This window comes from Cynocephalus volans, chromosome 10 (genome assembly GCF_027409185.1).
Source record: "Cynocephalus volans isolate mCynVol1 chromosome 10, mCynVol1.pri, whole genome shotgun sequence".
NCBI lineage: Eukaryota > Metazoa > Chordata > Mammalia > Dermoptera > Cynocephalidae > Cynocephalus > Cynocephalus volans.
This window is the reverse complement of record NC_084469.1, coordinates 52,733,170-52,760,782: the sequence shown is the minus strand read 5'-3', so window position 1 is coordinate 52,760,782 and position 27,613 is coordinate 52,733,170. Positions and strand designations below refer to the sequence as shown.

The following is a 27,613-nucleotide window of genomic DNA, read 5'->3' as shown; positions in this document are numbered from 1 at the left end:
CCGGAAGCCTGCTGTCAACTGTGGGATGTGAGTGTTGACCGGAGTGGTCAAGGAAGGCTTCCTGGAAGAAGTGAGTTTTGAGTAAAGCCAGGAAGGATGAGAAGGAGCTAACCAGCCAGAGGTGATGGATGAGGAAAGAGGGAAGGGCGTTCCAGGGAGAGAGAACATCATATACAAAAGCTATGAGGCCATGGCCGGCCCGTGGCTCACTTGGGAGTGTGTGGTACTGATAACACCAAGGCCACAAGTTCGGATCCCATATAGGGATGGCCGGTTAGCTCACTGAGTGAGCGTGGTGCTGACAACACCAAGTCAATAGTTAAGATCCCCTTACTGGTCATCTTTTTTTTTGGTTTTTTGTTTGTTTGTTTGTTTTGGAAACTAGAATAAGATTGCACATTACCGGTCATCTTTTAAAAATAATAATAAATAAATAAATAAATATTTCTTGAGGGAGTGAATAAGCAGGGGAGGGAAGTGGTCAAATTTGCATTTTGAACTCATAAGTCACTTAAGGTGCCCTGTGATGCATGAACTGAAGGGAATAAGACTGGCAAACAGACAAGAGGCAGTCGGTGGCTAAGCTAGTGTGGTGGAGAGAAGGATTATATCATTTAATCCTCATGACAGTCCTGTAAATTGTTTGTTTTAATTATCCCCATCTTACAGATGAAAAAAACATGCTCAGAGAGGTGAGGTGAGTTGCCCAAAGCCCATTTGATTCTAGTTTCTGTGTGTCTGTGTCTATGTACATGATAGTTTCTAGAGCTGATTTTGGCAGAGAAGGAGGGTGGGGCTCTAATTCTCTGTTTAGCAGGGATTGGCAAAAAGAACCATGCTGATCCAACCCCAGGGCTGAGTGGGAGAGACAGGAAGCAGGAGCCAGTGGGCCACACCAAGGTGGTGGCTTCCCTCATAATCGCTTCACTTCATTCATTCATTCATTCATTCATCATATTCTTCTGAACCCCTGCTCTGTGCCCACCGTTTGCTGGACAGTCATGGGGATACAGTGAGCAGTGACCGAGACAGCCCCAGCCCCATCCTCCTGGGGCTCACAGTCCAGCGGGGGAGATAGTCCTATCTCCAGGCAGTGAAGACCCAGAGTGGTCAAGGCTAGGGTGGGGGCGGGGTGGGGAGCAGCACCTGACCTAGCAGTAAGGCCTCGGGCAAGTTTATTTCTGAGACTTTGTTTTCTCACCTTTAAAGTTAGGGATAATGATACATCCGTTAACAAATGACATTTATTATGCAATCACACAAATGAGAATATAATTCCAAAGTAAGATAAAGATTCTGAAAGTGGGTCCTAGGGAGGCAGTAGAGCTCACAATGGTGGTGGTGGCAGTGGGAGGTGATGAGCCAGTTCATGAGGTCACCGACGTGACCCTGATCCTTAAACCAAGGGAACACTCAGCGAGAAAAGCTACCTACTCAGAGGTGCAGAAGTTACCTATGCAGAGGTGCTACTTGCAGGACTGTGTATAAAGAGAGCACACTGGGAAGAGCAGACACAAACGATGCTGGATAGTCAGGAGTAAGTCAAGGTGATGCCCTGTGTTTGGGAGGAGTTCATGTTTCCCATGCAGCATTCCAGGCCCGCTTGTTCCTCATTCCTCTGCTCTCTCCTTGCCTCCTGTGGCATCATCTTTGCCTGCAGCATCCTCTCCCCAGCTTTGCCCTGCCTCTCTCCGACTGTCCACCTATTCAGCTCTCAAAGAGACATCCCCTCCTCCAGGAAGCCCTGATCCTCCAGGCTGGGTGAAGCACCCTCTTTGGGCTCCTCCATCCCAGCCCTGGTTACTCTGGAGGAGGAAAAAGAGAGACATCTTAAACCCAAGAATAAAATAAAATAAATAGTACTGTACTTACATGCACCATGTGTTATTAAAATAAGAGTTCAGGTAGTAAGTGGATATGGCAGAATTCATGAAGCTGGAATGTAAATGCCTTAAAATTGAGAAACTGGGGTTTAAGCTACCGCTTTGTCCAACATGTGTTCATATTGCACGACTACTCTCTGTACCTGGGAACACACATCCCCGCCCCCTTTTCAAATTTTAATATTTACTTGTACATTTTTGTGAGGTACAGTGTCTTCATAAAGTGAGGAAATTTTGTAAGAGTTTGCATTTCCCTGGCCCATAGTAGATTTTCAACTAACAACTGTTGAATGCAGAAATGAATGATTAATCATGCTTACATCATCTCCCATTGTTCTCCCCCAACCTCATCCCTCCCAGCCACAGTGGCTCTTCCATCCAGGCACCAGGCCTGCGTTAGTTAGCTATTTCTAATTACCCCCAAACATAATGGTTAAAAATAACAGCATTTATTAAGCCACAGCTCTGCAGGTCAGGGATCTGACTGCAGCTTTAACCATCTCGAGGCTCAACTGGGAAATGGCCTGCCACTAAGCTCACCAGGGGCTTGCTGGCAGGATTCGGTTCCTTGCTGGTCCCTGGCATGTGGGTGTCTCCTAGGGCAGCTGGCTTCATCAAAGACAGAAAGCAAGAAGAGCCAGAGAGAGATGCCAGCAAGATAGAAGTTACTGTCTTTTATAACCTAATCTCAGAAGTAATAGTCTATCACTTTTGCTATATTCTGTTTCTTATAATATGTTACTACATCCAGCCCAAGCTCAAGGGGAGGGCATTACTCAAGTGCATGAACAGCACGAGGCAGACAGTATTGGGAGCCATTGGAGAATGACTGATGACCTGGCCTTTGCAGCTGCTGTTCCCTCTGTTTGGAAGGTTCTTCCCCTAGATTTCTGCATGGCTTCCTCCCTCCCTCCCTCCCTCCCTCCCTCAGGCCTTCCTCAAAAGTCCTCATCTTAAAGAGACCTTCCCTGATCACCTGTTTAAATTGCAACACTCCCTGGGTAGGATGAATCACAGTTTCCTAAGATATCCAGGTTTGGATCTTTGGAACCCATGAACATGACCTTATATGGCAAAAGGGACTTTGCAGATGTGATAAAGTTAAGGATCTTGAGATGGGGAGATTATCCGGGAGTATTGGGGCAGGTCCTAAAAGTAATCACAACTATCCTTATAAGAGAAAGATTTGACAGCAGGACAGAGACAGAGGCCATGTGACACTCAAGCAAGGTACTGTGCTAAGGGCTTTGAAGGTGGAGGAAGGAGCCAGAGCCAAGGAATGCAGACAATGTGGCTCTAGCCTCCGAAGGGAGCACAGCCCTGCCAGTACCTTGGTTTCAGCCCAGTGTGACTGATTTCTGACTCCTGACCTTCAGAACTGTGACAACATAAACATGTGTTGTTTTCAGCCTCTGAGATTGTGGTCATTTGTTACAGCGGCTGCAGGAGATGAATGCAAGGGGACTTCAAAAAGTTTGTGGGCAAATGGAATGAAAGGATAAAAATAAAAAATATAATCTTTGTTTCTCAACATAAATTCCATCAAGTTCAAGACACTTCTAAGCGATGATACCAGCTATTTAGTCCATTCCTAAAGAACTGAGGGTCCTGGGAATTTAACCATGTCAAGGCAGTCTTTTTCATGTTATTTGCTGAAGAAAAATGGGTGCCCTTTAGAAATTTTTTAAGATCAGGAAACAAAAAGAAGACAGAAGGAGCCAAATCAGGACCGTAAGGTGGATGCCTAATGATTTCCCATCAAAATGCTCACAAAATTGCCCTTGTTTGGTGAGAGGAATGAGCAGGAGCATTGTCTTGGTGGAGAAGGGCTCTCTGGTGAAGCTCTCCTGGGTGTTTCTCTGCTAAAGCTTTGGCTAAGTTTCTCCAAACTCTTTCATAATAAGCAAATATTATCATTCCTTGGCCCTCCAGAAAGTCAACAAGCAAAATGCCTTGAGCATCCGAAGAAACTATTTCTGTGACCTTTGCTCTTGACTGGTCTGTTTTTGCTTGGACTGAACAATTTCCACTGCTTGGTAGCCATGGCTTTGATTGTGATTTGTCTTCAGAATTGTGCTGGTAAAGCCATGTTTCATCTCCTGTTCTAATTCTTTGAGGGAATGCTTCGGGATCTTGATCCTACATATTTAAAATTTCCATTGAAAGCTCTGCTCGTCTAGAGCTCATATGGGCACGATAGTTTTGGCACTTATCAAGGGGAAAGTTTGCTCAACTTTAATTTTTTAGTCAGAATTGTTTAAGCTGAACTGATTGAGATGTCCACGGTGTTGGTTGTTGTTTCTACTATTAATCGTTGGTCTCCTTCAATTAGGGCACAAACAAGATTAATGTTTTCCTGGCAAATCAATGTGGATGGTCTGCTGTTGTGGGTTCATCTTCAACATCATCCTGTCCCTTCTCAAAATAAGTTATCGATTTGTAAGCTGCTGATTTCTTTGGGGGCATTGTCCCCATAAGCTTTTAGTAAAGCATCAATGATTTCACCTTTCTTCCACCCAAGCTTCACTATAAATTTGATGTTTGTTCTTGCTTCAATTTTAGCAGCATTCATGCTGCTCTGATAGGGGCTCTTTTCAAACTAATGTCTTATCCTTCTCAGTGTCTCAAACTAGATCCTGCTCGACGTGTTATAACAAGTTAGTACGAGTTTATTTTGGTGCAAAGAATTTTGAAACCCATGCATAGTGTTTCATAATATGAATTTTCCATGAACTTTTTGAAGACCCCTCGTAAGGACTCTTACATTTAAATGGTATCGATACAAAAAAAAGAGGACACTTTATATAAACATAGCCACAACATCATTAGCACACCTCAGAAAAAGTAGTAATAATTGCTTAATATCCTTAAAGGTCCAGGCAGGGTTTGAATTTGAAAGCAGGGACTTCCATCTCCTTGTTCACTGCTCTGTCTCCAGCACCCAGTTCAGGGCCGGGCACACAGTAGGTCCTCAACAAATAAGAATGAATGACTGAATACTCTTGACAGTCCATAAGATACTCACTATGATCCATTTCTTTAAACAGAGAAACAAAGGCTCAGTGAGTGGAGAACCTTTCATGAGTTCCCCCAGTGGTAAATCTAGATTTTCTGCCTCCTGGGCTGCAGTTGTGTCACCTACAGACATGAAAGCAAGAGTAGGGGGTGCTTAGCAGTATGGTCAGGGTGGCCATGGCTTCAGGCCAAGGGGCTGGACAGGGAGCTGCAGCCAGGGAAACAGGCAGGCATCAGAGCACACGAAGCCTTCTAAAGTTTAGATTTTCTCCTGAGGGCACTGGGGAGCCAGGGATGTGTTCTCAGAAGAGCAGAGACATGATCAGGTCTGCATTTCAGAAAGATGTCCAAGAAAAAGGTAAGTTGACAACCACATACATTTATCTCCTTCCTTGCCACTAACATGGCAGCAGAGGAATGAAGAAAGGCTGCATCTACCTGGAAAAAGAGAAAGAGGGAGCAAACACCAGTGGAAAAGAGCATTCAACACATTGTTGGAAAATAGAAGGCAGGATGAGGGGAAGACCATGTGTAGTAGATTGAATTATGTCCCCTCAAAACTCCTTGAAGCTTGAATTGTGTCCCCCAAGTTTTATGTATTAGAAACTTAGCCCCCACTGTGACTGTTAAGAAGGTGAGAAATCCTATTATGGTAAATGAAAGGTGGAGCCTTGGGCCAGCTCACTTGGGAGAGCGTGGTGCTGATAACACCAAGTCAAGGGCTAAGATCCTCTTACTGGTCATCTTTTTTTTTTTTTTTTTTTTTTTGTCGTTTTTTCGTGACCGGCACTCAGCCAGTGAGTGCACTGGTCATTCCTATATAGGATCCGAACCCGCGGCGGGAGCGTCGCCGCGCTCCCAGCGCAGCACTCTACCGAGTGCGCCATGGGCTCGGCCCTTTACTGGTCATCTTTAAAAAAAAAAAAGAAAGGCGGAGCCTTGAAGAGGTGATTGGATTGTAGGACTGTGCAGTAGTGAATGGATTGAAAATGGTGGTCAGGGGCGTGGTTCTGAGGGCTTTAAAAGAAGAGGAGAGTCTGTCTGTCTCTCTCTCTCTGCTCTCTCTGCATCCACCATCTTGCAATGTGAGACCCCTGAGTCACTGTTGCCACCACCAGATAGACTTTGGACTTCCTAGACTCAGAAACTGTAAGCAACAAATTTCATTTTCCTTATAAATCACCCAGTTGCAGGTATTCTGTTATATCAACACAAACAGACTAATACACCATGCTAGCTGAGGAAGGAGAAGAGGAAGACACACACTTGCAGGGAGCAGGTGCCGCAGAAATGAGGTCAATATCCAAGCAACCAACTTGCACCCCCTTCACTCCCCAGGAGACCACAGGATGATTCTCTAGCAGAAATGAGTGCTAGGAGCTCTGGCCTCAGGGATCTGGGTGAAGTATAGCCTGTGTTATGGGCTGAACTGCCCTCCCTCCACCCAAAGATATGTTGGAATCCTAACTCCCGGTACCTGAGAATGTGACCTTGTTTGGAAATACGGTCTTTGCAGATGTTATCAAGTTAAAATGAAGTTATACTGGAGTAGGGTAAGCTCTTAATCCAAAACAACTGGTGTCCTTATAAGAGCGGGAGAGACACAGACACATGAGGGGAAGTAGAGGCAGAGATTGGATTGATGCAGTCACAAGCCAAGGAACACCTGGGGCTGCCAGAAGCTGGAAGAAGCAAGGAAGGATCTTTCACTAGAGGACCCAGAGGGAGCATGGCCCTGATGACACCTTGGTTTTGGATTTCTAGATTCCAGAACTATGAAAGAATAAAGTTCTGGTGTTTTAAGCCACCCAGTTTGTGGTGCTCTGTTAAGGAGGCCCTAGGAAACTAACAGAGACTAAAATGTAGGATGAAGTGAAGGTCAGCCTGCTGATGGCAGGATCCCGAGGGCTCCACTCCAGCCGCCAGCCTTCCCAGAGCTCCAGCAGCCAGGCATATACCACCTCCAGGTGGGAGAATGGAGACACTGAAGAACCCCACAAAATGTCCTCTAGACCTGGCACTTGGGTTCCCCCAGTGGAGCAGCCAGCGTATGGGCCACTTGCACAGAGGGACACCTCTGAGTCAGCAAGTCCTACCCTGCCCATAGAGCTTGCATTATGCTTCCTAGGGACTTCCTTCCAAGTACATGCAAATAGCTGAGCAGCGGTCACCAGATCGTGATGTAGGCCTTCTGTGGTAGGCAGAATAATGCCCCCCCAACCTGAAGATGTTCATGTCCTTATCCCCAGCACCTGTGAATATATTACCTAACATGGCAAAAGGTACTTCACAGATGTTATAGAGTTAAGGATCTTGGATTATCCAGGTGGGCCTAGTGGAATCACAAGGGTCCTTATAAGGGAGAGAGGGAGGCAGGAGAGTCAGGGAAGGAGATGTGACGACAGAAGCAGGAAGTGGGATGATGGAAGTCCTGGCTTTGAGGATGGAATGGGGTCATAAGCCCAGGAATGCACATAGCTTCTAGAAGCCAGAAATAAGGCAAGGAAGGGTATTCTCCCCTAGAATCTCCAGGAAGGATCTCAGCCTTGCTGACACCTTGATTTAGATCAGTGCGACCCACTTCAGATGTCTGACCTCCAGAACTGTAAAATAATACATTTGTATTGTTTATACCACCATGTTTGTGCTAATTTGTTACAGCAGCAATGGGAAACTAATACAGATTTTGGTATTGGAAGTGGGTGCTGCTATAACAAATGCTTAAAATGTGGAAGGAGATTTTGAATTGGGCCATGGGCAGAGGCTGGAAAAATGTTGAGAAGATGATGGGAAAAGCACAGACTGCCTTGAACAGACTGTTAGGTGCAATATGGATGTTATCAATTCTGCTAGAGAGGACTCAGAAGGAAGTGAGGAGCATGGTAGAGAAAACCTGTATCATCTTAGAGAATACGTAAATGATCACAAGCAGACTGTTGGGAGAAATGTAGGCAGCCTCTAAAAACAGGAAAAGGCAAGGAAAAGGATTTTCCCCTACAGCCTCCAGAAGAAACATAGTCCTGACATTGACTTTAGCCCAGTGAGACCCATTTCAGACTTCTGCCCACCTTCTCTAAAATTATGAGATAATAAACTTATGTTATTTAAGCCATCAAACTTATGGTAATTTGTTACAGCAGTAATAGAAAATAAAGACATCTCTGTCATGAAAAAGAGATTAGACTAGCATATACACATAAATAAAATAAAAGAAACCCAGAAGAAATAAGTATAACATAGGAAAAAGAAGAAAGCTACAAAACAAACACAAACACATCTATAACTAAAATGCTTTTTCAATATACCTAGCAAGATAAGGGAAGATTCACATCTGTAAAATAAGAACTGGATGATATTTCCTTGCTAAAAAAAAAAAAGGAGGGCTGGCTGATTAGCTTGGTTGGGTATAGCACGTGGTTATAACACCAAGGTCAAGGGTTTAGATCCTGTACTGGCCAGCCACCCCCCAAAAAAAACAAAATAAAAACAAAAACAAACTGGAGGCTATGAAAAATGAATAATAAACAAACAAGAAAGAGTTCTTGGGAATTAAAAATAAGAGGTGAAGCAAAAATTTAACAGAAAGATTGGAAGACAAAGTCAAAGAAATTTCTTAAAAATTAGAGGAAAATCATCAAAGATATGGAAAACAGTAGTGAAAAGATTAAAAAATTGAAGGACCAAACCAGATGGACCAACATCCAAATAGCATGAATTGCAGAAGAAAACAAGAAATTGAAGGGGAAGAAATTAACACAGAAATATACAAGAAACCTTCCCAGAACAAAATGACAGGAGTCTGCAGATTGAAAGGACAGACCAAGGGTCAGAATGATTAAAGCATAAAGACCACAGTAAGTCATATCACCATGAAATTTCAGAACCAGAGAAAGAGAAAAGAACCCAAAAGCATCCAGGAAAAAAGCAAGTCAAACATAAGTTCAAAGGAAAGGGAAAATGGAAAAAATCTGAGGGAAAGGTGGCAGGTATCCCTTGTTATCCAGTCTTGCCAGCCAAACTGTAATAAAATGAGAGAGCAGAATGAAGACATAGTTAGTTGGGCAAGAACTCAGAAATATTTACCTCCTCTTCACACTTTTTTTTTTTTTTTTTTTAAGATGACCGGTAAGGGGATCTCAATCCTTGGCTTGGTGTTGTCAGCACCACACTCACCCAAGTGAGCCAACGGGCCATCCCTATATGGGATCCGAACCCGTGGCCTTGGTGTTATCAGCACCGGGCTCTCCCAAGTGAGCCACGGGCCGCCCCTCCTCTTCACACTTTTAAAGGAACAACTAGATGATGTCAACCAAGAAAAAAACATGGGATTCAGGAAATGGGATCCAACTCAGGAAAGTCCCGAAATAGCTTAGAGTAGGCCTAGAGAGTAGAAGACTTCAGGAGGGGGAAAAAAGCCTTGAATGTACTGTTAGGAGTATGGAAGATCCAAGCATCTGAAAAATATTAAGTATAGGTGCATATAAAATCAAACAAGTGACAAAGATAATTATTAATTCTAAGAAAAAATTTGTTTGAGAAAAAATTCTGGTACATTACATGGCTCTGCAATAAAAAATACTTAATGACAACATTATAAAAACTATTGGTTATGATGTGATTTTGTTACGGAGAAGGATGGGGAAGTCAGCACAATACAGCCAAAGTCTTGACTACTGGACTAGGTAGTCTGTAGAGAATGTCTAAAATTGATTAGTCAAGAAATAACAATGTTGGGCCGGCCCCATGGCTCACTTGGGAGAGTGTGGTGCTGATAACACCAAGGCCACGGGTTCGGATCCTATATAGGGATGGCCAGTTAGCTCACTTGGGAGAGTGTGGTGCTGACAACACCAAATCAAGGGTTAAGATCCCCTTACCGGTCATCTTTTAAAAAAGAAAAAGAAATAGCAATGTCAGCATATTATTTAGGAACATGGGAGAAACTACCAGAAGAAATGGCTAAAGCAGTTGAAGAGGTGGCTTCTGGAGAGTGGATAGGGGAATGTGGGGGAGTGGCACAATGAACTGCCTTTTTTCATTATGAATATCTTAGTCATGCTTCATTTTAAAGTATATTCACCAAAACTAGTCAAGGGTGATAACTGCAGTTACCCATTATGGGTGTGTGTGTGTGTGTGTGTGTGTGTATTGACTGGCACAAAGGGGCACAATGGAGATTCTGGATGATGCAAATGCACTATATGGGCACAATTCAATAGAACTTTCTGGGATAACAGAAATGTTCTCTATCTGCACAATATGGTCACCATTAGCCACATGCGGCTATGGAGCATTTGAAATGTGGTTAGTGTGACTGAGGGACTGAATTTTAAATTTTTGTCTAGTTTTAATTAATTTAAATTTAAATAGTCACATGAGGCTGGTGGCTATTTTACTGGACATTACAGGTCTAGACAATGACAATGCTGTAGATTTCAGATTTGTCAAAAAATACACAGAACAGGAAAAAAGTAAAAACAAAAAAAGAGAATACATTTAAAAATACACAAAAGAGGTGTGTGCTTGTGACTTGTCAAAAATATTCAGAAAGGGCCGGCCCCGTGGCACACTCGGGAGAGTGCAGCGCTGGGAGCGCAGCAACGCTCCCGCCGCGGGTTCGGATCCTATATAGGAATGGCCGGTGCACTCACTGGCTGAGTACCCGTCACGAAAAAGACAAAAAAAAAAAAAAAAAAAAAAAAATTCAGAAAGATTATGAAATAGAAGACAAAAGTGAGGTAGAAGCACAGGAAAATCACTGTGCAGGGTCACACGTTCCACAAGGTTATGTGGATTTCCCGGAGATCAAGTCCTGTTGAAAATGATCTCACAATCCAGTTTCAACACACATGAGGAAAACAGTCCAGCATGACTAAGGACCAGCAGACACAACACACTCTAGGATTAGATGCCTCCAAACTTCAGATGCAAGAATTATCAGACATATACTATAAAACAAAAGACACAAAGGAAGAATCCAAAACATGAAATAGAGGAAGGATTGGACTTGTATGAGGGGAATCCCTTAGAAAGGGGCTACTTTAAGGCACGTTTCTCAAAAATAGCAACAGCAACCCTGTGCATTTATTGAGTCAGAACAGAATCAGAAGAGAAGGAAGTCAATTTCTGTGCAAACTACCTTTATTTATAAAGAAAACTTCCCCGTTTTGTTATAAACATAAAACCAGCACTGTGTGAAGGCACTTAACTTGGGGGGGGCGGGGCAGTGGGATCCGGGTACAGACCAATGTGCCTCACCTGGCCCCCAAGGATGCTGGGAGAGATGGGGTCAGAGGTGATTCCCAGGGAAATCAAGTGGTGGTCACCTCTCCCAGGCTCAGCTGGGATGGTAGGTTGGCTTGCTGGGGGTGGGGTGTGTGTGGCAGTAGTGGGAGGCACTTGGACAGAATCTGATTTGGCAAATGGAGGATCTCCTCTCCCCAATGATTCCCAGTCTCACCTGGACCTCCCACAGCTAAGGCAGGTTCTTAAACTTAAGGCCAAGGTTATCCTTCTCCCCTGGGCTCCCAGGAGAGCAGAGAACCTGGTGAGCATGCCACTCCTGTAGCACTAGGGGCGCAGGTACATGTAGCAGTATATGGGGGGAGGTCTGTAGTGAAGGCAGGGCTGCTTGCTTCTGTTTCCCCCAGAAACGTCCTTCTGTCCTCTCAGACTTTATTCCTGGGTGGCTTCACCCTGGGGAAGAGCTGAGGGGAAACAGAATCTTCAGACAGACACCAGGAGCTCCTGCCCCCTCACCCCACACCCAAATATGTGGACTGTCTCCATCCTCCCATCCCTTCCGAATGGATTCTCTCGGCATCTCTCAAACCACTCCAGAACCCCCGAGATCCTTGCCCACTCCAAGCACCAGATGGAGCCTTCCAATCAGCAGCCCCATGGATGAAATGGAACACTTTGAGTCTCCCGCACTGTGCTCAAGGAGATGCCCATCTACCACTGAGGCTGTCTGGCTGGGTCGCACCTCCACCCACTCCCAAAGTTCTCTCCCATGAATATAATGGAATCTTCTTGATCTCTTCCCCCAACCCTAGTAGAATCTTCCTCAGTTCTACGATAATTTTACTAATGGATTCTTCCTCTCCCTGCCCAATGCAGTGTAATAAGTGCTTTCTCACCACCATGACTGTAATACACAATTCTTTAACTCCCCCCCCACAATTCCATTTTAGTGAAATGGAATTTCTTCATTGCTCCCTTTGGCTAAAATGAAATCTTCCTGGACCTCTCCATCAATATAATCAGGGATGATGATAAAAATATTTGATTGAGCATGAACCAATCAAATCACCAGTAAGGCAGTACTGGTGACTACCAGCCTGCACAGAGCTCTTCCTCTACTACTCCCCTAACTGTAAGGGACTCTCCGTTACCCCACCCCCACCCCATTACTATAATGGGATTTTTCCTCTCCTCCCCACAACCAGTAATGACTTTTCTAATCCCTCCCCCATATAATGGACTGTCCCTCTCCCCAACCCTTCCTTTTCCTGTAGGCCCCTATGGTATCTCCTCTGGGCTCACCCCGAAGTAGTTACGGGGCACGTAGCCCTCCTGGCCGTGCAGTGCAGCCCACCACCAATCGGTCTCCTCTGGAGCGTCCCTCCGCAGCACGGTGACCGACTCGCCCTCGCGGAAGGACAGCTCATCCCCGAACTCGGCGCTGTAGTCCCAGAGAGCGTACACTGTCCCGTTGTACATCAGCCCCATACTCTGCTCCACATCTGAAATATGCCACGGCCGGGATAGTGAGAGCCCGGCCCCAGGTGTCCAGGAACATGGGCCACGCCGAGGACAGGGACAGGCCCCGGGATTTGGGGCCTGCCCCAGCAGAGGGATAAGCCACCTGAAAAGTTGTGTGTGCCAGTGTCTGAGGATGGGAGGCAGAGCTGGAGGCACATGTTAGGACTTGCAATCTCTAACATTCGAAGGCATTGGGGTGAGTCAAGCTGAATCACCTACCCCCGAGGCAGGGTCAATGGCTCCCATTCCCCTCTTGAACATTGTTGAATCCCTGTGTCACCCTTACAGGTATAGTCTTTTGCTTCCCCGACTTAAGTGGTACACTTCCCCTAAAAGATTCAACCCCTTCCTCAAATGGTACAGTCCTACTGCCCCCACCCCCTTTAAGTGCTCTCATCTCCCCCTTTCTGGATGGTACAGTCCGCACTGCCCCTCTTCCACCAGCGGTACAGCCTCCGAGAGGGTGCAATTCTCCAGACCGTAGAGCCACCGGAACCCCGCCCCGCCTTAAGCGGTACAAACTCCATCAATAATTTAGCCTGCTTTCCAGATGGTATAATATGCTATGGTCTCCCTCTTCAGTGGTTCAGCCAAAAGTGTTCTAGTTTCTCCTCCCCTCCCTGCCAAGTGTGTTGTCCAATCTTTACTTCACCTTCACAAACTCTCCATGTATGAGGCAGGTAGAACAGTACAATCCTCACATCTCAGGTTCCACTTACCTGTGACAAAGGTGTAATGGCCCAAACCCCCTCCACAAAGTTTGCAGCCCTTTCCCTCTTCAGTCGGGTCTACATGTGTCATGAGTGGTACAGTGCATGTGTGCCCGTGCTGACCCCTCAAGCGGGCATTAGAGCCCCACGCCTCTCACCTCCTTTCTGCCCTAGGTGCCACGGCCCACTGTCGTGCAGCCCCACTAGGCTTACCTTTCAAATACATAAACCTGTCTCATCCCCAGGTTCTAGGAACTGCCTTACTCCAACTCTGTGAAGTCCTTAACCCAACCGATGGTACAGCTTGCCTCTCCAAGTGTGCTGTAGAGTCCCTATGCACAGTACCCATGGTACAGCCTACCAGTTCGACATTGGGGAGCCAAGTAATGCAGCCTGCCACCAGGAGAGAGATGGTAAGGCCTTATGTCTCCCTACAAGTGGAACAGTCCCCAAGCCGCCTCCCAGGAGCGATGGCCTGTGTGTATCCAGTACTGTCTCTCCCACAGCTGGCAGAGCCCACCTGCCCAGCCCTGGGCCAGGCAGATGGTATAGGTCGAATGTCCAACTCCCCATCCCCACAGGTTAGAAAGCAGATGAGCAGCACAGTCTCCACGACCACTCTCCTTCAAGGTGACACAATCCCCCCACCCTACTTGCACCTGCGAGGTGGGATGCCCAGTCCCCCCCCTCGCAGGTGGTCCATGCCACCTCCCTCTCCCCACGCGATCCTGCCATGTGCTTGCTACAGCCACAAATGCCCTCCCCTCCTTTGTAGGGGGCAGTCTGCCATCTTCCCCTGGCGCCTGGGCACGCATCAGTTGTGGGTGGCCCACACCTCCCACACGGAAGCCTCAGCCCTGCCTCGCACCTGCCAGGTAGGTGGCGCAGTCAGCATAACCCTCGCGGTAGGGGTCGCACTTCTCAATGGCGGTGGCGCCATCGCTGAGCGTGGTGGCGAAGATCGCGGCGCCATGCTGCACTAGCGCGGTGCAGATGGCCGTGTCGTTGCACGACGCCGCACAGTGCAACGGTGTCCTAGGCGTGGGAGGGGTGCGTGAGAGGCTGCGAGTCCGCCCGCGGCTGCCCCCGCCCGCAGCACAGTCCCAGTCCGGCGCCCGCACCGCGCGGGGCAGGGCTCACCAGCCGTGGCTGTCGGGGGAGTTGACGTTGGCGCCCGCGGCGATGAGGAAGTCCACTATGGGGTAGTTGGCACCGCAGATGGCGTTGTGCAGGGCCGTGATGCCCTCCTCGTTGGGCTGGCTCGGGTCGTTCATCTGGGTGGATCGGGGGAGGGGAAGCCTCAGTCCCGCGGCTGTCCTCCAGCACTACCCACACCCGCCCCCCTCTGGCTCAGCAGCCCTCACCTCCTTCACCGCCTGCTGCACCACCTCCAGCTCCCCGGTCAGCGCAGCGTCCAGCAGCAGAACCAGTGGGTTGAGGCGCGCGCGGCGGGCCTTGCGCGGGGAGCCCGCCTTCCGCAGCACAGAGCGCATCTCCTGGTGGGCAGGGAGGGGTTTTCAGAGACTTGGAGGGATTGTTAGTATATCCATCACCCAGAGGGAGAAACAGAGGTTCAAGGGCCGGGCGGCAGTGGCCGGTCACCCATCTACACAGGGGTGTGGCTGGGATTCGCACCCAGGGATGTGCAGAGCTCCAGTCCAGAGGGGCAGGAGTGCCTCAGTTCTCGTAGGGTCTCAGTTCCTTACAAGTCAGGGAATCCTGTGATTTGGGAATCCTGGGCCCTGAGACCTGAAAGGAAGCTGGGAGGCCATGGAGTTGGTAGCAAAGTAATTCTATGCCTTCAAGGCAATGACTGTGGAAGCCAGTTCACACACAGTCTCATTTCTTTTATATATATATTTTTAAATGCTATGAAGCACACATGACATGTTACCAGGTGTTAACTCCAGATGCTTGCAATTTGAGTATGTATGATCATATTATTCCTTGTGCTTTTAAATTTTTCCTCCTACAAGATTCATTTATTCTGAGTGTGTTTGCATAGCATTTGTTATTCTAGCCTTTGCCGTCTCCAGAATTTCAGTGATTTCAAGATTCTGGAATTCAGAGGCCCCAAGAGCCAATGAATCCAAAGTTCTCTAATGCTCAGTTACTTCAAATTTCTAAATATGTTGTGATTGCAGAAACATTAAGTTGTGCTGTTTCAAATTGCTGAGGGCCCAGGAGTTTGCAATCTCCGGATTCTATGATTGAGAACTTTAATATTTTACAGCTAGAATTTCATTCCAAAAGACTGGAAGGAAATACTTAAAATGTTAGTTATAGTTCTCTATGAGTGCTGTGATTTTATCCTCTTTATTCTATTTTTATCTATTTCCCCCAAGTTTTCCATGGTGTTGGTGTATTTCTTTACAGTGGAAGGTATTAATTTAAAATATAATTCTGCACTATAACATATTAGTGCACTGATCAGTGATTTTATAATTCAAATTATGAGAGTCTTGAATATTCAGCTTAGGCGACTTCAAGAACGACTAATTAGAGACCATGATACTAACTTTATAATTCTTTTTTTTTTTTTTTTAAATGACTGGTAAGGGGATCTTAACCTTTGACTTGGTGTTGTCAGCACCATGCTCAGCCAGTGAGCGAACTGGCCATCCCTATATAGGATCCGAACCCACGGCCTTGGTGTTATCAGCACCGCACTCTCCCGAGTGAGTCACGGGCCGGCCCGTAACTATAATTCTAAGGCCCTACTCTTCAAACCTTCAGTGCTCTAGGATTCTAAAATTTTATTATTATGAGATTGTGATACCAGGATTTAATTCTTGAATTCTATGATTTTTCAAGTTTCTCTGTGGCCAGGACTTTGTGATTCTACAATGGGACAACTCTGCCATTTCAAAATGTTGTCATTCTTCTCCTCTTGATTTCAAGATCCTGAGCTGCAACATTCCTTGGCACTACCCTCAGGAGGACTGAGGAACAGGCATTTTGGGGTGTCTACCTGGCCCCCACTTCTCTGGGAACTGTTATTCTCCTTTTGTCTACCCACACCGAGTGTTCAGATCTGTTCCATGTAACTATAGTCCTGCCCCCAGCCAAGATGCAGGGACTGGACCAAGATCAGCAGGAGACCATCCCTGGTTAAATGATAACAATAATAGTAGTTAACAATATGTGCTAGGCAGTACTCTAAGCACTATATTAATATATTTAATCCTCACGGCAACCAGATGAGGTAGGTACTGTTGTTCTCACCCCCACTTTACAGATGAGGAAACAGGCCCAGAGAAGCTGAGTGTCCTGCCCAAGGTTGTACAGCTGATAAGTGGTATGGAGCCAGGATTTGAACACAGGCAAGCCTAGCTTTACAGCTGGTGTACTTTGTTATGAAACCCACAGCCTCGGTGACAATAGACTCACTCTGTGAGAGAGCAGATCCCCAGGAAAAGCAAACACAAGAGACTGGTCTCCAGGAAGAGAGAGAGGCAGGCTTTCTAGGTCCCAGAATAAACCTACTCTGTGCTAAGACTCAGTCATTTCCAGAGGAAATGAGATTCCTGAAGGAATGCCCAGGATGGGAAGCAGGCACGAGTTATTAGACAGGAGCAGACAAAGCCACCACGTGACAAGACACCTGGATACCTCTCCATATACTCTCTTCCTTTCATCTGAACACAGCTACACCTAAAGTCTACATTTCCCAGTCTCCCGTGCAGCTGGGTTCCTGCCAGTTGGGATGGGGCAGGATCATGTGTGTAACCTCCAGATTCTGCCACAAAAGAAAAGGGGCACTTTCTCTTCCTTCTCCCTTACTGGTTGGAAAGCAGGCTTGGTGAGAGCCATCTTAGACTATGAAGGCAAGCTAACCTCCAATGGATGGTGAAGCCCCAGGTAGACAGAGCCTGGGTCCTAACTCCATTGAGCTGCCTACCGACCCTGGAATGCTTACTCCCAGACTGTCACTCAAAAGAGAAGTAAACTTCCATCTCATTTAAGCCACTGTATTTTGGGGGCTCTTTACAGCAACTAGACCCATATGTTAGCAGCAGACCCCAGTTCCCTCCTGTATTACTTACCATGCTCTGCAGCTGCTCTGGTGGGCTGCTCTGGAGTGGGGCTGGGGGTGATATGGGAGCTGGTGGGGCGGGAGCAGGGGGTCCTGCCCTGGCCTCAGATCCCTCAGTGATGGAGGACAGCTCTGGCTCAGGTCCCCCAGACCCTGGCCCACCGTGACGATGAAAGAGGCGGCTGATAATCTGCTGGTACTGCTTCTTGTGGGTGGGGGGCAGGGCCACGGCAGGGCTTTGCTCCATGGACCCCCTGCGTTTGAGGGGCCGAGGAATCTCCGCCAGCACCCGTGCCACCTCCTCCAGCTCAGGCACTGACTGTGCCTCAGGTGGCAATGCTGGCTGCAGCCTTGTGGGGCTGAGGGGCCGAGTTACACTGCCTTCATCCGCATCACCAGCCTCCAACACTGGTGTCAGCAGCACCTCTAGCTCTGGCTCAGGCTCCAGCTCGACTGGGGTTTTGGGGAAGCCTAATAGGAACAAGAGCCCCGTCAGAGGACAGGTCCCCAGGAGACTCCTCCAATTCTCTCTCCCCACAGCTTCCAAGACCTGCAGCCAGCACCTGATTTGCTATGCGACCTCAAGGCGTTCCTTGCCCTCTCTAGTCTATACTTTTCCTGGGCTGTGAATAGTATACAATTATGACAACTCCCATTTTTGAACATGTAGCTTGTGCCTGGCACTTTACGTCTGCTTTATTGAATTCTCACCACTACCTTGTGAGGTAGATAGGCTATCATCTCCATATTACGAAAAGGGAATATGAGTCTCAAAGAGGTCAATTCAGCTGTGCAAAGCCACACAGTTGGGATCTGAACTCACTTCTGACTCCAGACTGTACTCCTACCAACCATGATAGATTTGACTTCCTAAGATCCTAATAGTTTCCCCTCCTAACATCTCAGGCAGAAAACTCCTGAAAGTAGAATCCTGGAGTTTAATGATCTCTTCTTTCTGTCTTATTTCCCTCTAGCAGGGCTTCTAATAGGTGGAAATAATAATAATCACTGCCTATACATTATGTCATTGAATCTCCATCACTATCCTATAAGGTAGCTATTATTAATCTCTCTTCACAGATGGGGAAACAGAGGCTCAGACAGGTTAAGTTTATCCTGAGTCACACAGCAAGTCAGTGGCGGAGAGAGGCTCAAGCCCACTCTACTTAACTCCACTGATCTCGCACCAAAAAATATTAATAATTATTATAACCAATATGATACCTATTGAGGGCTTACTATTTCATCAGGCCTCATTTTAAAGACTTCATAAGGGGCCGAGCCCGTGGCGCACTTGGTAGAGTGCTGCGCTGGGAGCGCAGCGACGCTCCCGCCGCGGGTTCGGATCCTATATAGGACTGACCAGTGCACTCACTGGCTGAGTGCCGGTCACGAAAAAAAAAAAAAACGACAAAAAAAAAAAAAAAAGACTTCATAAGGATTTAATACCATATCTCAATTAGATAGGTTCTATCATTATTCACCTTTTACACTCAAAGAAATTGAGGCCCAGAGGGGTTAAGTGACTTGTCTGAGATCACACAGTGTGGAACCAGGCAGTCTAGCTCCAGGGCCTGTGATTAACCACTGTACTATCCCTGGCTCCTGAGCAAATTTTCTTTTTTTTTTTTTCTGAGCAAATTTTCAAGCTCATCTGGCCTAGCCCTCTGTAGGGAGTGTCTGAAAAGAAGTATTTGGCTGTGATGGCTCCTGCAGCTGGTCTGGTCCCCAGCCTTTTATCCTCCCTGCACCCAGCCCTCTGGAGCCCCCACTGCTGACTCACCTTCGTTCATAAGGGGCCATGTCTGTTGGGGAGGCTGAGAGGCTAGGGTAGGGGTTTGGGGCTGGGGCTGAGGCTGGGGCTGGGGCTGGGGCTGTGGGGGTAGCTGGGGCTGGGTTTGGGGCTGGGGCCGGGGAGGTGGCTGGGACTGGGGAGGCAGCTTAGGCGGGGGTGCTCGGTTGAAGATGGGGGATCCAGGGAACATGGCCCTGCTGGCCCCATGCTCCCAGAAGGCATTCTGCAGCTTGAATATCATGCTGAGGGGGATGGGGCGCTGGCGTGGGGCACTGCGGGGCTGGGGGCTGGAAGGAGGCATGGGGATGCGGCTGACAGGCTGCCAGCTGCGGGGCAAAGTGCCTGATGGCCCTCCGGAGCCCAGTGAGCGGCGATAGCTGCCCACATCAGAACGCCTGTCATTGGCCAGAGGGGAGACCTTGTAATTGCGCGGCAGGGTGGCGCTGGTGAGGTTGTCCTGGTAGAGAGAGAGAAGGGAAGGAGGGAGAAGAGAAGGGGCTCAGTGAATGAGGGAAGGAAAAAAGGAGATAAGGGAAAAAAGCAAGAAGGGAGAGAAGGTGAGGGAAGCTGAGGAAAGAAGGTCAGTGAGGGGTAGAAATCCAGGGTAAAAGTGCAGGGAAGGGCACGGAGACTGGGGGCGCAGCCAAGAGGGGTAGACTGGCCCTGACCCCGCTCCCCGACCTTGCCCAGCCACCCTCACCTTGCCAGTGGCCCCTAGCGCATCCAGGCTGCTCTCTCTCCAGGGCAACAGCTGTAGGCCCGGCGAGGCGGGCCGTGCAAAGACATCCAGGCCTGCGAGGCGGGAATCATTAGGATCCGGGGGTCGCCTCTTCTCCCGGTCCCCCACTACCCTGGCCTCCATCACTCACGTTCATAGCTCGCTGTCTGCGAAGGCTTCTTCTCATACGCCACGTCCAGGTCAGACTCGTTCCAGGCTTTGGGGGGCCGCCGGCGCAGTGTCAGGTCGTCTGGGGAGAGGTCGCAAGTGAGAATGTGGGAGGAGGCTGGATCCGGGCCCCACGCGCCTCCCGCCGCCTTCCGGGCCCCACTTTACTCCGGCTCATTCACCTTGCGCGCGCATAGGTGGAGCGAAGGCGCTGCCGCCCGCGCCCAGCAGGGGGCTTCCAAAGGCAGCGGGTGAGTCGTAGCCGGCTGCAGGGGGCCGTGGCGAGGGCCCGCGCTCGGGGAAGAAGGCCTGCGGCCCCTCGGCCAGGGGGCTGCCGCGGGGGGAGCCCGCGCGGCCTAGGAAGTCGAAGGGCGTGGGGGGACCCTGCTGGCGGAGCGGGCCGGGCCGCGGGGAGGGCGCACGGCCGAGGGGACTGCCCGAGCCATCGAAGGGGCGGGGCCGGGGCGAGGGCGCGCGGTCCAGGCTGCCGTAGGCGTCTGGCTGCAGATAGAGCGGGGTGCGTGGCGACGACGGCCGGCCCTTGGCGGACAGCGGGCTGTAGGACAGCAGGGTTGGGGCACTCTCGGAGCGTCCGAACGAGGCGTCTGCGTTGTCGGTAGTCGCCTTCCGGGGGGCCCCTCGGCTCCCAGAGGGCTCGGGGATGGGGCTGGCACTATACCGAGACAGCTGTGGGGAGGCCAGGACGTTGAGGGGTCAAAGGAGACATTAGTGGAGGGGCTCATGGGGGGGACGGTCAAAAGAGGTCATGGAAGGTCAACCCAGACGAGTTGGACCAGGGCTGGAAATTCAGGCACAGAAAGCCCAAGTCAGGGGGTTCTGGGGAAACAGAACCCTGAATCAGGACTGAAACTAGCTCAGCACTGTATGTCACCTTTGCCTCTGTGCGACTTAGGAAAAGGATTCTTTCCCTCCGGGGGTCCTGTTAGACGTGCCCCTCCACTGGTCCCCTCTTTCACGTGCTCTTGAATAGCTCACAACCTGCACAACCGTATGAGGCAGTCCTGCCTGAAATCCAGGCCTCTGGCCTGGGATATAGAGAAATGCTGGTTTTGGGGGTCAGGGTGGGAACCAGGCTCACCCTGGGGGGGGCCCCAGCTTGCGGGCCAGGAGGCGCCGGCGAGTCTGACCACAGAGACTCCAGCTGCTTGGTCAGTTCGTCCACCTTGGCCGCCGCGGTATCCAGCTCCATCTGCTTCAGGTCCATGTGCTTCATGGCCAGCGCTGCTTGGGCGGGAGTGGCAGTCAAGACCGGGCCTCTTGGCAGGGGCCTGCCTCTGCCCCCGACGGCCCCGCCCCCGCAAGCCTTACCCCCTACCCCAGCTCACACTGGAAATTCAGGTCCAGAAGGTCCCGCGCGCTCTGGAATGCCTCGCTGTCCATGGTGCCGGCCGAAACGGGGCGCCTGCGTGGTGGGGGAGCCGTCTCAGACCCCGCCCCCTCAGGCCCCGCCCTCAGGGAACACGGGGCGGCGAGGAGCAGGACAGCGCCTTATCTCTCTCTCCTTCACTAGAAGCGCTTTGCCCTTCCACTTCCCCAGCTGGGAAATGCCAACTCCTTCAAAGCCCAGTACGTACACCACATAGAAGTCCAAACCTGTTCTGGAAGGCTCTGGACAATTCACTCTCTTTACGTGGCTCCTTATCCATCTCTTTACGTCAGACCTAATAAGACTTGAATCATTCCCTCAACAATTATCTGTTGATCATCTACTATGTGCCAGCGAATATCAGATGAAACAATAACTATCAATTACTAAATGCCTACTAAGGATCAGGAGACAGTGCGGGATGCTAGCGATATTTTAAAAAATAGTTGTGCTGCCTATAGTGTACCAGAACCTGTGCCTATTTGGGGGGATATAATGTAATAAAAACAACCATTAATTGAACTGTGCCAAGTGCTTTGCACTCAGTACCTCATTCGATGGTCAAAACTACCCCAGCAGGCAAGAAAGTACGGCTCAGAAACATTTGTTCAAGGTCACCCTGCAAGAAGTGGATAGTACTAGATTTTATGCCTGGATCTAACTTGTTATTCTGGGTCGTCTTTACTAGACTGCAGGGGTCCCAGAAGTCAGTGACCACTCAGCTTCCTCTCTCCAGAGCCCCATCCAGAGGAGGCCTGGCTCACACTGACCCATTGTTAGCAGGAGAAACAGGGAGGTGGCCAGGGGTGGAGGGGCAGCTGTGGTCACCAGCCCAGAGGGAGGGAACCAGGCCTCCAGGAACCGGTCAGGCCAGCACTATCCCCATCCCCACGGTAGCTGACACACCCACCAGCTGTGCCACCACCCTGCTGCACCGACTGCTTAGCTTTGGTGGTACAGGCGTGGGCAGCAGGGCAGACTGGGGCATGCTGATACGGGCCTCTGTCTGGGAGCCACAGTAACAGAACCTGTTGGGTCTAGTGGCTCATTTGGGTGTACTGGGAATGTGTGACTTTGGGTGATGAGTCTCTTCCACTCCCTGAGCCTCAGTTTCCCCAACAGTGAAAGGAGGAGGCAAACCAGCTATTCTGAGAGGCCCTTCAATCTCAAAGAGGCCTAGATTCTGAAACTGTAAGGACCTTGAGACTGTAATTAAAGTTCTACAGAGCCTAAACCCCTCGGCATGAGAGTCTATTGGAAAGTTCTGAGCAAGAGTCTATCTTTGGAACATTCTGGAATTCTCCAATTTGGCCATCCCAGAATTCCATTCTGTCTATCCAGGATTTCACTGTCTTGGAGGTCTAGATGGATGATATATTGGAACAGGTAAAAGCACAAGTAAGGAGACCGATTTTGAGGGTTCAAATCTGGCATCACCACCGTCCAAACTTGACCAGAGTGCCTCAGTTTTCTGATCTGTAAAATGAGGATAAATTCACCTCATAGAACTATTGTGAAGATCCACCTGGTCAGAAGGTACAGGAGGAATTCAGAGCTCTGAGAATTGAAGCGTCAGAAAGTAGAGACTAAAGAATCAAAACTTGGGGCTTTTAGAATCTCAGAGATACAGAGGAAACACTTTACAAATGTCTGTTAAAACATAAAAATGAACAATTCTATGCAGCCTTCAGTCCCAGCGTTCCGTCAGTGAGCGGTTCTTTTGGGGATTTCATGATTTCCAAATTTCTAAGATTCTCAGATTCCATGCTGACATCCTCTGGCTCTAAGGAAATGCCAACCCTGGGTGTGGAGCTGTCCCGAGACTGGCGCAGGAGGTGGGGGTGTCTTGGACCACTAGGGGGCGCCCCAGGTCATGGCTCGACCCCGGCCCGGCGGGCGGACAGCGCCTGAGCTCAGGCCCCGGGAATGCGCGGCGGGCCCGGGCAGGTGCCGCACCTTCCGCGGCAGGGGAATGGGGCTGGGCGGGGCGCGAGGGCAGGGCGTAGAGGTGGCGCGGCCGCGTCTCTGTTCCCAAGCCTCTGCCCCTTCCCTCCACCCCCGGGTCTTCTCCCCCACCCCCTGCTTCCCTCCAACTCCAGCTCCCGCTCCCGTCCACCTCCAAGTACCCGCCCCTAGGCTCCTCTCTCGGCTCCTCCCTAGCTTTCTTTCCCTGGCCTCCTGTGCACCCCAGCCAGGTTCTTTGGGGTTAAGGATTCTGTGGGCTTCCTGGAGGAGTCATCTTCAGTAGGAACCGGGGCAGAGCGCCAGACAGGGTTGGGAACACCCAGGTTAGAATCCTACAGCTCTGTTGGGACAGACTGATGCTGCAGGAGGCCCCACCCTCTCTGGGACTTGGTTTCTCCCTCTGTGGACGACTGTGGAATGGACTAGGGCTTTCCCCTCTCTAAGCCTCTACCTTGGGTTAGTTATTTAGCTTTTCTGTGCCTCAGTTTCCTCATGTGTGTAATGGGGGAATCAATACCTTCACCTCAAAGGGATTGTGAGGACTGAGTGACATAATTTATGTACAGTGTTTAGAAGAGTGCCGTGCACAAAATAAAGTTAACATATACAGGATTCTTAATTACCAGCCTTCTTTGGCTGTTAAGATAACACAAGGTCTGGCACAGAGTGAGGGCTCAAGACCCAAGTAATTTCCCCGCCAAAAGGGCATTTTCAATTCTTTATGAGATTCTAATTCTCTTCTCTTTTTTTCTTTCTTCTTTTTTTCCTTTTTGGTGGCTGGCTGGTAAGGGGATCTGAACTCTTGACCTTGGTGTTACCAGCATCATGCTCTCCCAAGTGAGCTAACCAGCCAGCCTTGAGATTTTAAAAGCCCTGAGTTTTGACAACCAGGGTCTCAACTTCTGAGCCCTTAGATCCCAGAGACCTAATTCCCCCTGTACATTCCTGAGTTCTGGCCCGTGATCATCCCCAGTAACTTAGGGACAGGGGCAAGGAGAACAGTGGAAGATTCCAGACAGAAGCTGGCAAAAGCCTAGGGTGTAGGCGGTGTCTGGTATCCAGCCTCAGTTTCCCCACTAGTAGGGAAGAGTCCTTCCCTGGGGTCAGCAAGCCTCATTTGAAATAAGACCTTTGGGCAGTAGCCCGAGACTCCTTTAGACAATGGGAACCATGTTGTCTACCTGCCAGCCCTGAGCCTGGCACGTGGCGAGCTGTCTTGGCAGTTATGGTTATTATTTTTAATTTCATTTCAGGCTATCACCAAATGCCCTTCAAGCTCAGACATTAGGAAACACCCTTCTCTCATCAGATCTCCCTACTTCCTCTATTCCCTTTTTAATCCCCCCACATGATGCATGGGGGTGGAGAGAAGGGAGGGATAGACAGAGGGAGGTGCCTGGCCCTGCCCTCCCCCAGCCTCAAGGACAGACAGACACCTCCAGAATTAGACTCTATCCCTTGCTTATCTCCCACAATACCACAGGTCAGACAGATGGGAGTGGAAGTGACATTTTTCACCTCAAGGAGCCCAGGGAGGGAGAAGGTTAGTCAGAAAACTTGGTGGGAGTGGATGGAATCCTGTCCTCAAAGAGCTGCAGAGGAAGGCGAAGGTCAAATCCTGACCCCCAACACCGCTGCCTGTGTGATCTCTAAGACTTAGTTTACCCCTTTCTTTGTGTAATACGTAAGCTCCCGGCCATGCAAGCCTCCCAAAATCCAGCCCCGCGTTCTAGAATTCTGCCCTGGGTTCTAGAACGACCTCTGCAAACCCCAGATATTTCCCACCCCCACGGGGTAATAGGAGGCTACCCCACCGCCTCCGCCAGGGGGCGCCCTGGGGCAGACGTCCCTCTGGTTAGGCAGGTCTGACGCCCGGGTTAATGACATGTTGGGGTTCGCTCAGCCACACAGAGGAGGTTGGAGGGCTGCCCCGGTTTTCTCACACACCCCTGCCCCCACCCCAGAGCTGGAAAGTGGGGGAAACACCAAGACACAGCCACAGGAGGGACCCCGGGTACTTCTCCCTCTCCGTTTCAAGGATCAAGTTTCCACTATCGCCGCCCCACCCTTAATTCTGCTCAGAGACCTCCTCGACCTCTGTCGAGAAGACAGCTGGAAGGAGGCAGGGGGTGACCACCCATCCCAGAACCTCAGCAGTCCGAGCCTCCCATTTCTGCCCAAGATTCAGAGATCTGAGACCCTAATACTACCCAAGGACTCAGGCTTCCGAGAGCCCCAACTCGAGAGACTCAGGAATCCCAGCTCCAACGTCTCCCCGAGACCAAGCGGCCCAAGCCCTACATTCTAAGAACTCAGGCATCTGAACCCCCTTTCCTTCCGTCCAGTAGTCAGGCATCCGAGTTCTCTCCTTCCAAAGACCCAGGCGTTTGCCCACCCCAAATTACGCCCTAGGACCCAGCGTTCGAGTCCCCTCCCAGTTCTCCCAGGGACGCGGGTGTCGGGCTCCTCCAGGGCCGCTGGACCCCAGGAGGGTGGAACTCACGGATCCAGGGCAGATCCCGGCACCTGGGGGCTTCCTCCGGCTCCAGCTCGGGCTCTGGTTGCGGGGAACGGAGGATGGGGCGGGGCAGGCGCTGGGAACAGGTTGGACGACGTGACTCGGGCTGGAGGGGGGGCGGGTCCCGAAGCGGGGGCAGCCGAGGTCGCCTCGAGCACCTTGGGACTTGTAGTCCTGGAGGAGCAGGACGCAGACTGAGGCGTTCCTATTTGGATTCACCCGGAGTCCATTTCACAGACAGGAAGGGCGAGGCCGAGAAGCCGAGAGTGACCTGGCCAGGAAGATACAGGAAAACAGCGAGACTCCTACCTCGCTGCGGCTGCAGGAGGCGGACTCCTGAGTCCTTGCCCCAGCCCTCCAGGCTCAGTTTCCCCCTCCTGAGTGAAGATTTGGACCACCTAAGGTATAGAAGATTGGAGGCTGGGGGAAACTCACACGACCCGCCCCTAAGGCGAGATGACAGTCGCGCTAAATCAGTATCTCATCGGGTCTCTGAGCCTCAATCTATCAGTCGGTAAAAAGGGCGAGTTGGATTTTCACAGAATCTACCAGCAACAGAGCACAGTTGGAGGCTGGACTACAATCCCCAGCATCACCCGCGACTGAAGCCAGGCACCTCCCCTCTTAGGGTCCTCTGGGAATTGTAGTCCCGGAGCCTGCAGGGGCGGCGCCTCAGTGTCTCTAACGCCCACGCGCGGGAAACTTTAGATCTCGGACAGAGGGAACTTTCCCCCTTCCCCTTGACTCTCCGTCCGTTCTGAAAAGCCGCTTTTTCCTGGGGAGGAGAGGAGCGCCTCAATTCTGGAGTAGGATCCGAAATCTCAGCAGAGGGGGCGGGAAGCGACGCTGACACACCGGCCAGGAATGCAGTCGGGTCGCCCTGTCTAGCCTCCGTCCCGTGGCTCCGCCCGCCGCCCCATGCGGTGCTGTTCGGGTGGGAAGAGGCGTGGACGGGTCCCCCAAATCCGCGTCCACGTGCTGCTGTTTACACGCGCCCCGGGGCAGGGAGGAGTCGACGATCAGGACTCCTACTCCCTCTCCCTTCCTCAAAGCCACCGGGAATGTTTCCCACGCACGAGACAAAATCCTCGAAGGCATCTACAAATCCCATTTGATCCACAAGCCCCGCCCCTTATCCCGCACCACCCCACGCGTGTCTTGCTCCCGGGTCCCAGGCTCCGCCCCCGACTCCACAGGCTCCTCCCCCCGTGTTTCCCGCTTCCCTCCGAGTCCAGAAGCTCCACCCTTGGCCAATATTTCACGCCCTCGGGAAGGATTACCTCCATTTTTCCATTTTCCCAGTTCTCTCGCTCAAGTTCTGAACTTCCGAGGTATCTGCGCCTCCCCAGAAGGGATTGTAACACTGAAAGCACAGCCTTGCCAACCAAGATTCTTACCCGTCTCTGTAGGAATTTCAGACCAGCCGATCTTCCTGTCTCTTTAAGAGTTAGTTCCTACCAGTGTGGCTGCCCCTTTAAGGCGGTGTTGGAACAAATTTTATCTAAGAGACTGTGGAGGAGATCCGCCGGGACCTGGTGAGGCTCTGACTTCCGCAAAATAGCGAACCAGCTGCTTTTGGAAGCAGGTTTTCGGGAAAAAATCCTTTCCACGATTGTCCGCTCTGAACAAATGGAAATTTCCCTCAGTTCTGTCC

At 50.1% G+C, this 27,613-nt stretch overlaps 1 protein-coding gene across 4 annotated transcripts; it reads right to left on the bottom strand.

Annotated features, from left to right (window-relative positions):
• Positions 1 to 11,031: 11,031 nt before the first annotated feature.
• Positions 11,032 to 27,604, bottom strand: PPP1R13L (protein phosphatase 1 regulatory subunit 13 like). 4 transcript variants are annotated; one of them, XM_063112365.1, is made up of 14 exons: positions 27,357 to 27,604; positions 25,945 to 26,230; positions 21,436 to 21,512; positions 21,189 to 21,331; positions 20,272 to 20,776; positions 20,073 to 20,171; positions 19,904 to 19,995; positions 19,192 to 19,660; positions 17,419 to 17,879; positions 14,737 to 14,868; positions 14,513 to 14,646; positions 14,241 to 14,407; positions 12,444 to 12,643; positions 11,032 to 11,605 (listed from the first exon to the last, which is right to left on the bottom strand). In XM_063112365.1, the coding sequence occupies exons 3-14, from the start codon at positions 21,488 to 21,490 to the stop codon at positions 11,567 to 11,569; spliced, it is 2,496 nt and encodes an 831-aa protein (XP_062968435.1). In that variant the 5' UTR covers positions 21,491 to 21,512; positions 25,945 to 26,230; positions 27,357 to 27,604; the 3' UTR covers positions 11,032 to 11,566. The 4 variants fall into 4 exon arrangements, with proteins under 4 accessions (XP_062968435.1, XP_062968437.1, XP_062968436.1 ...); XM_063112367.1 differs by lacking the exon at positions 27,357 to 27,604 and having other exon boundaries at positions 25,945 to 26,035; positions 26,118 to 26,288; XM_063112366.1 differs by lacking the exon at positions 27,357 to 27,604 and having other exon boundaries at positions 25,945 to 26,288.
• Between the last annotated feature and the right edge of the window lie 9 nt (positions 27,605 to 27,613).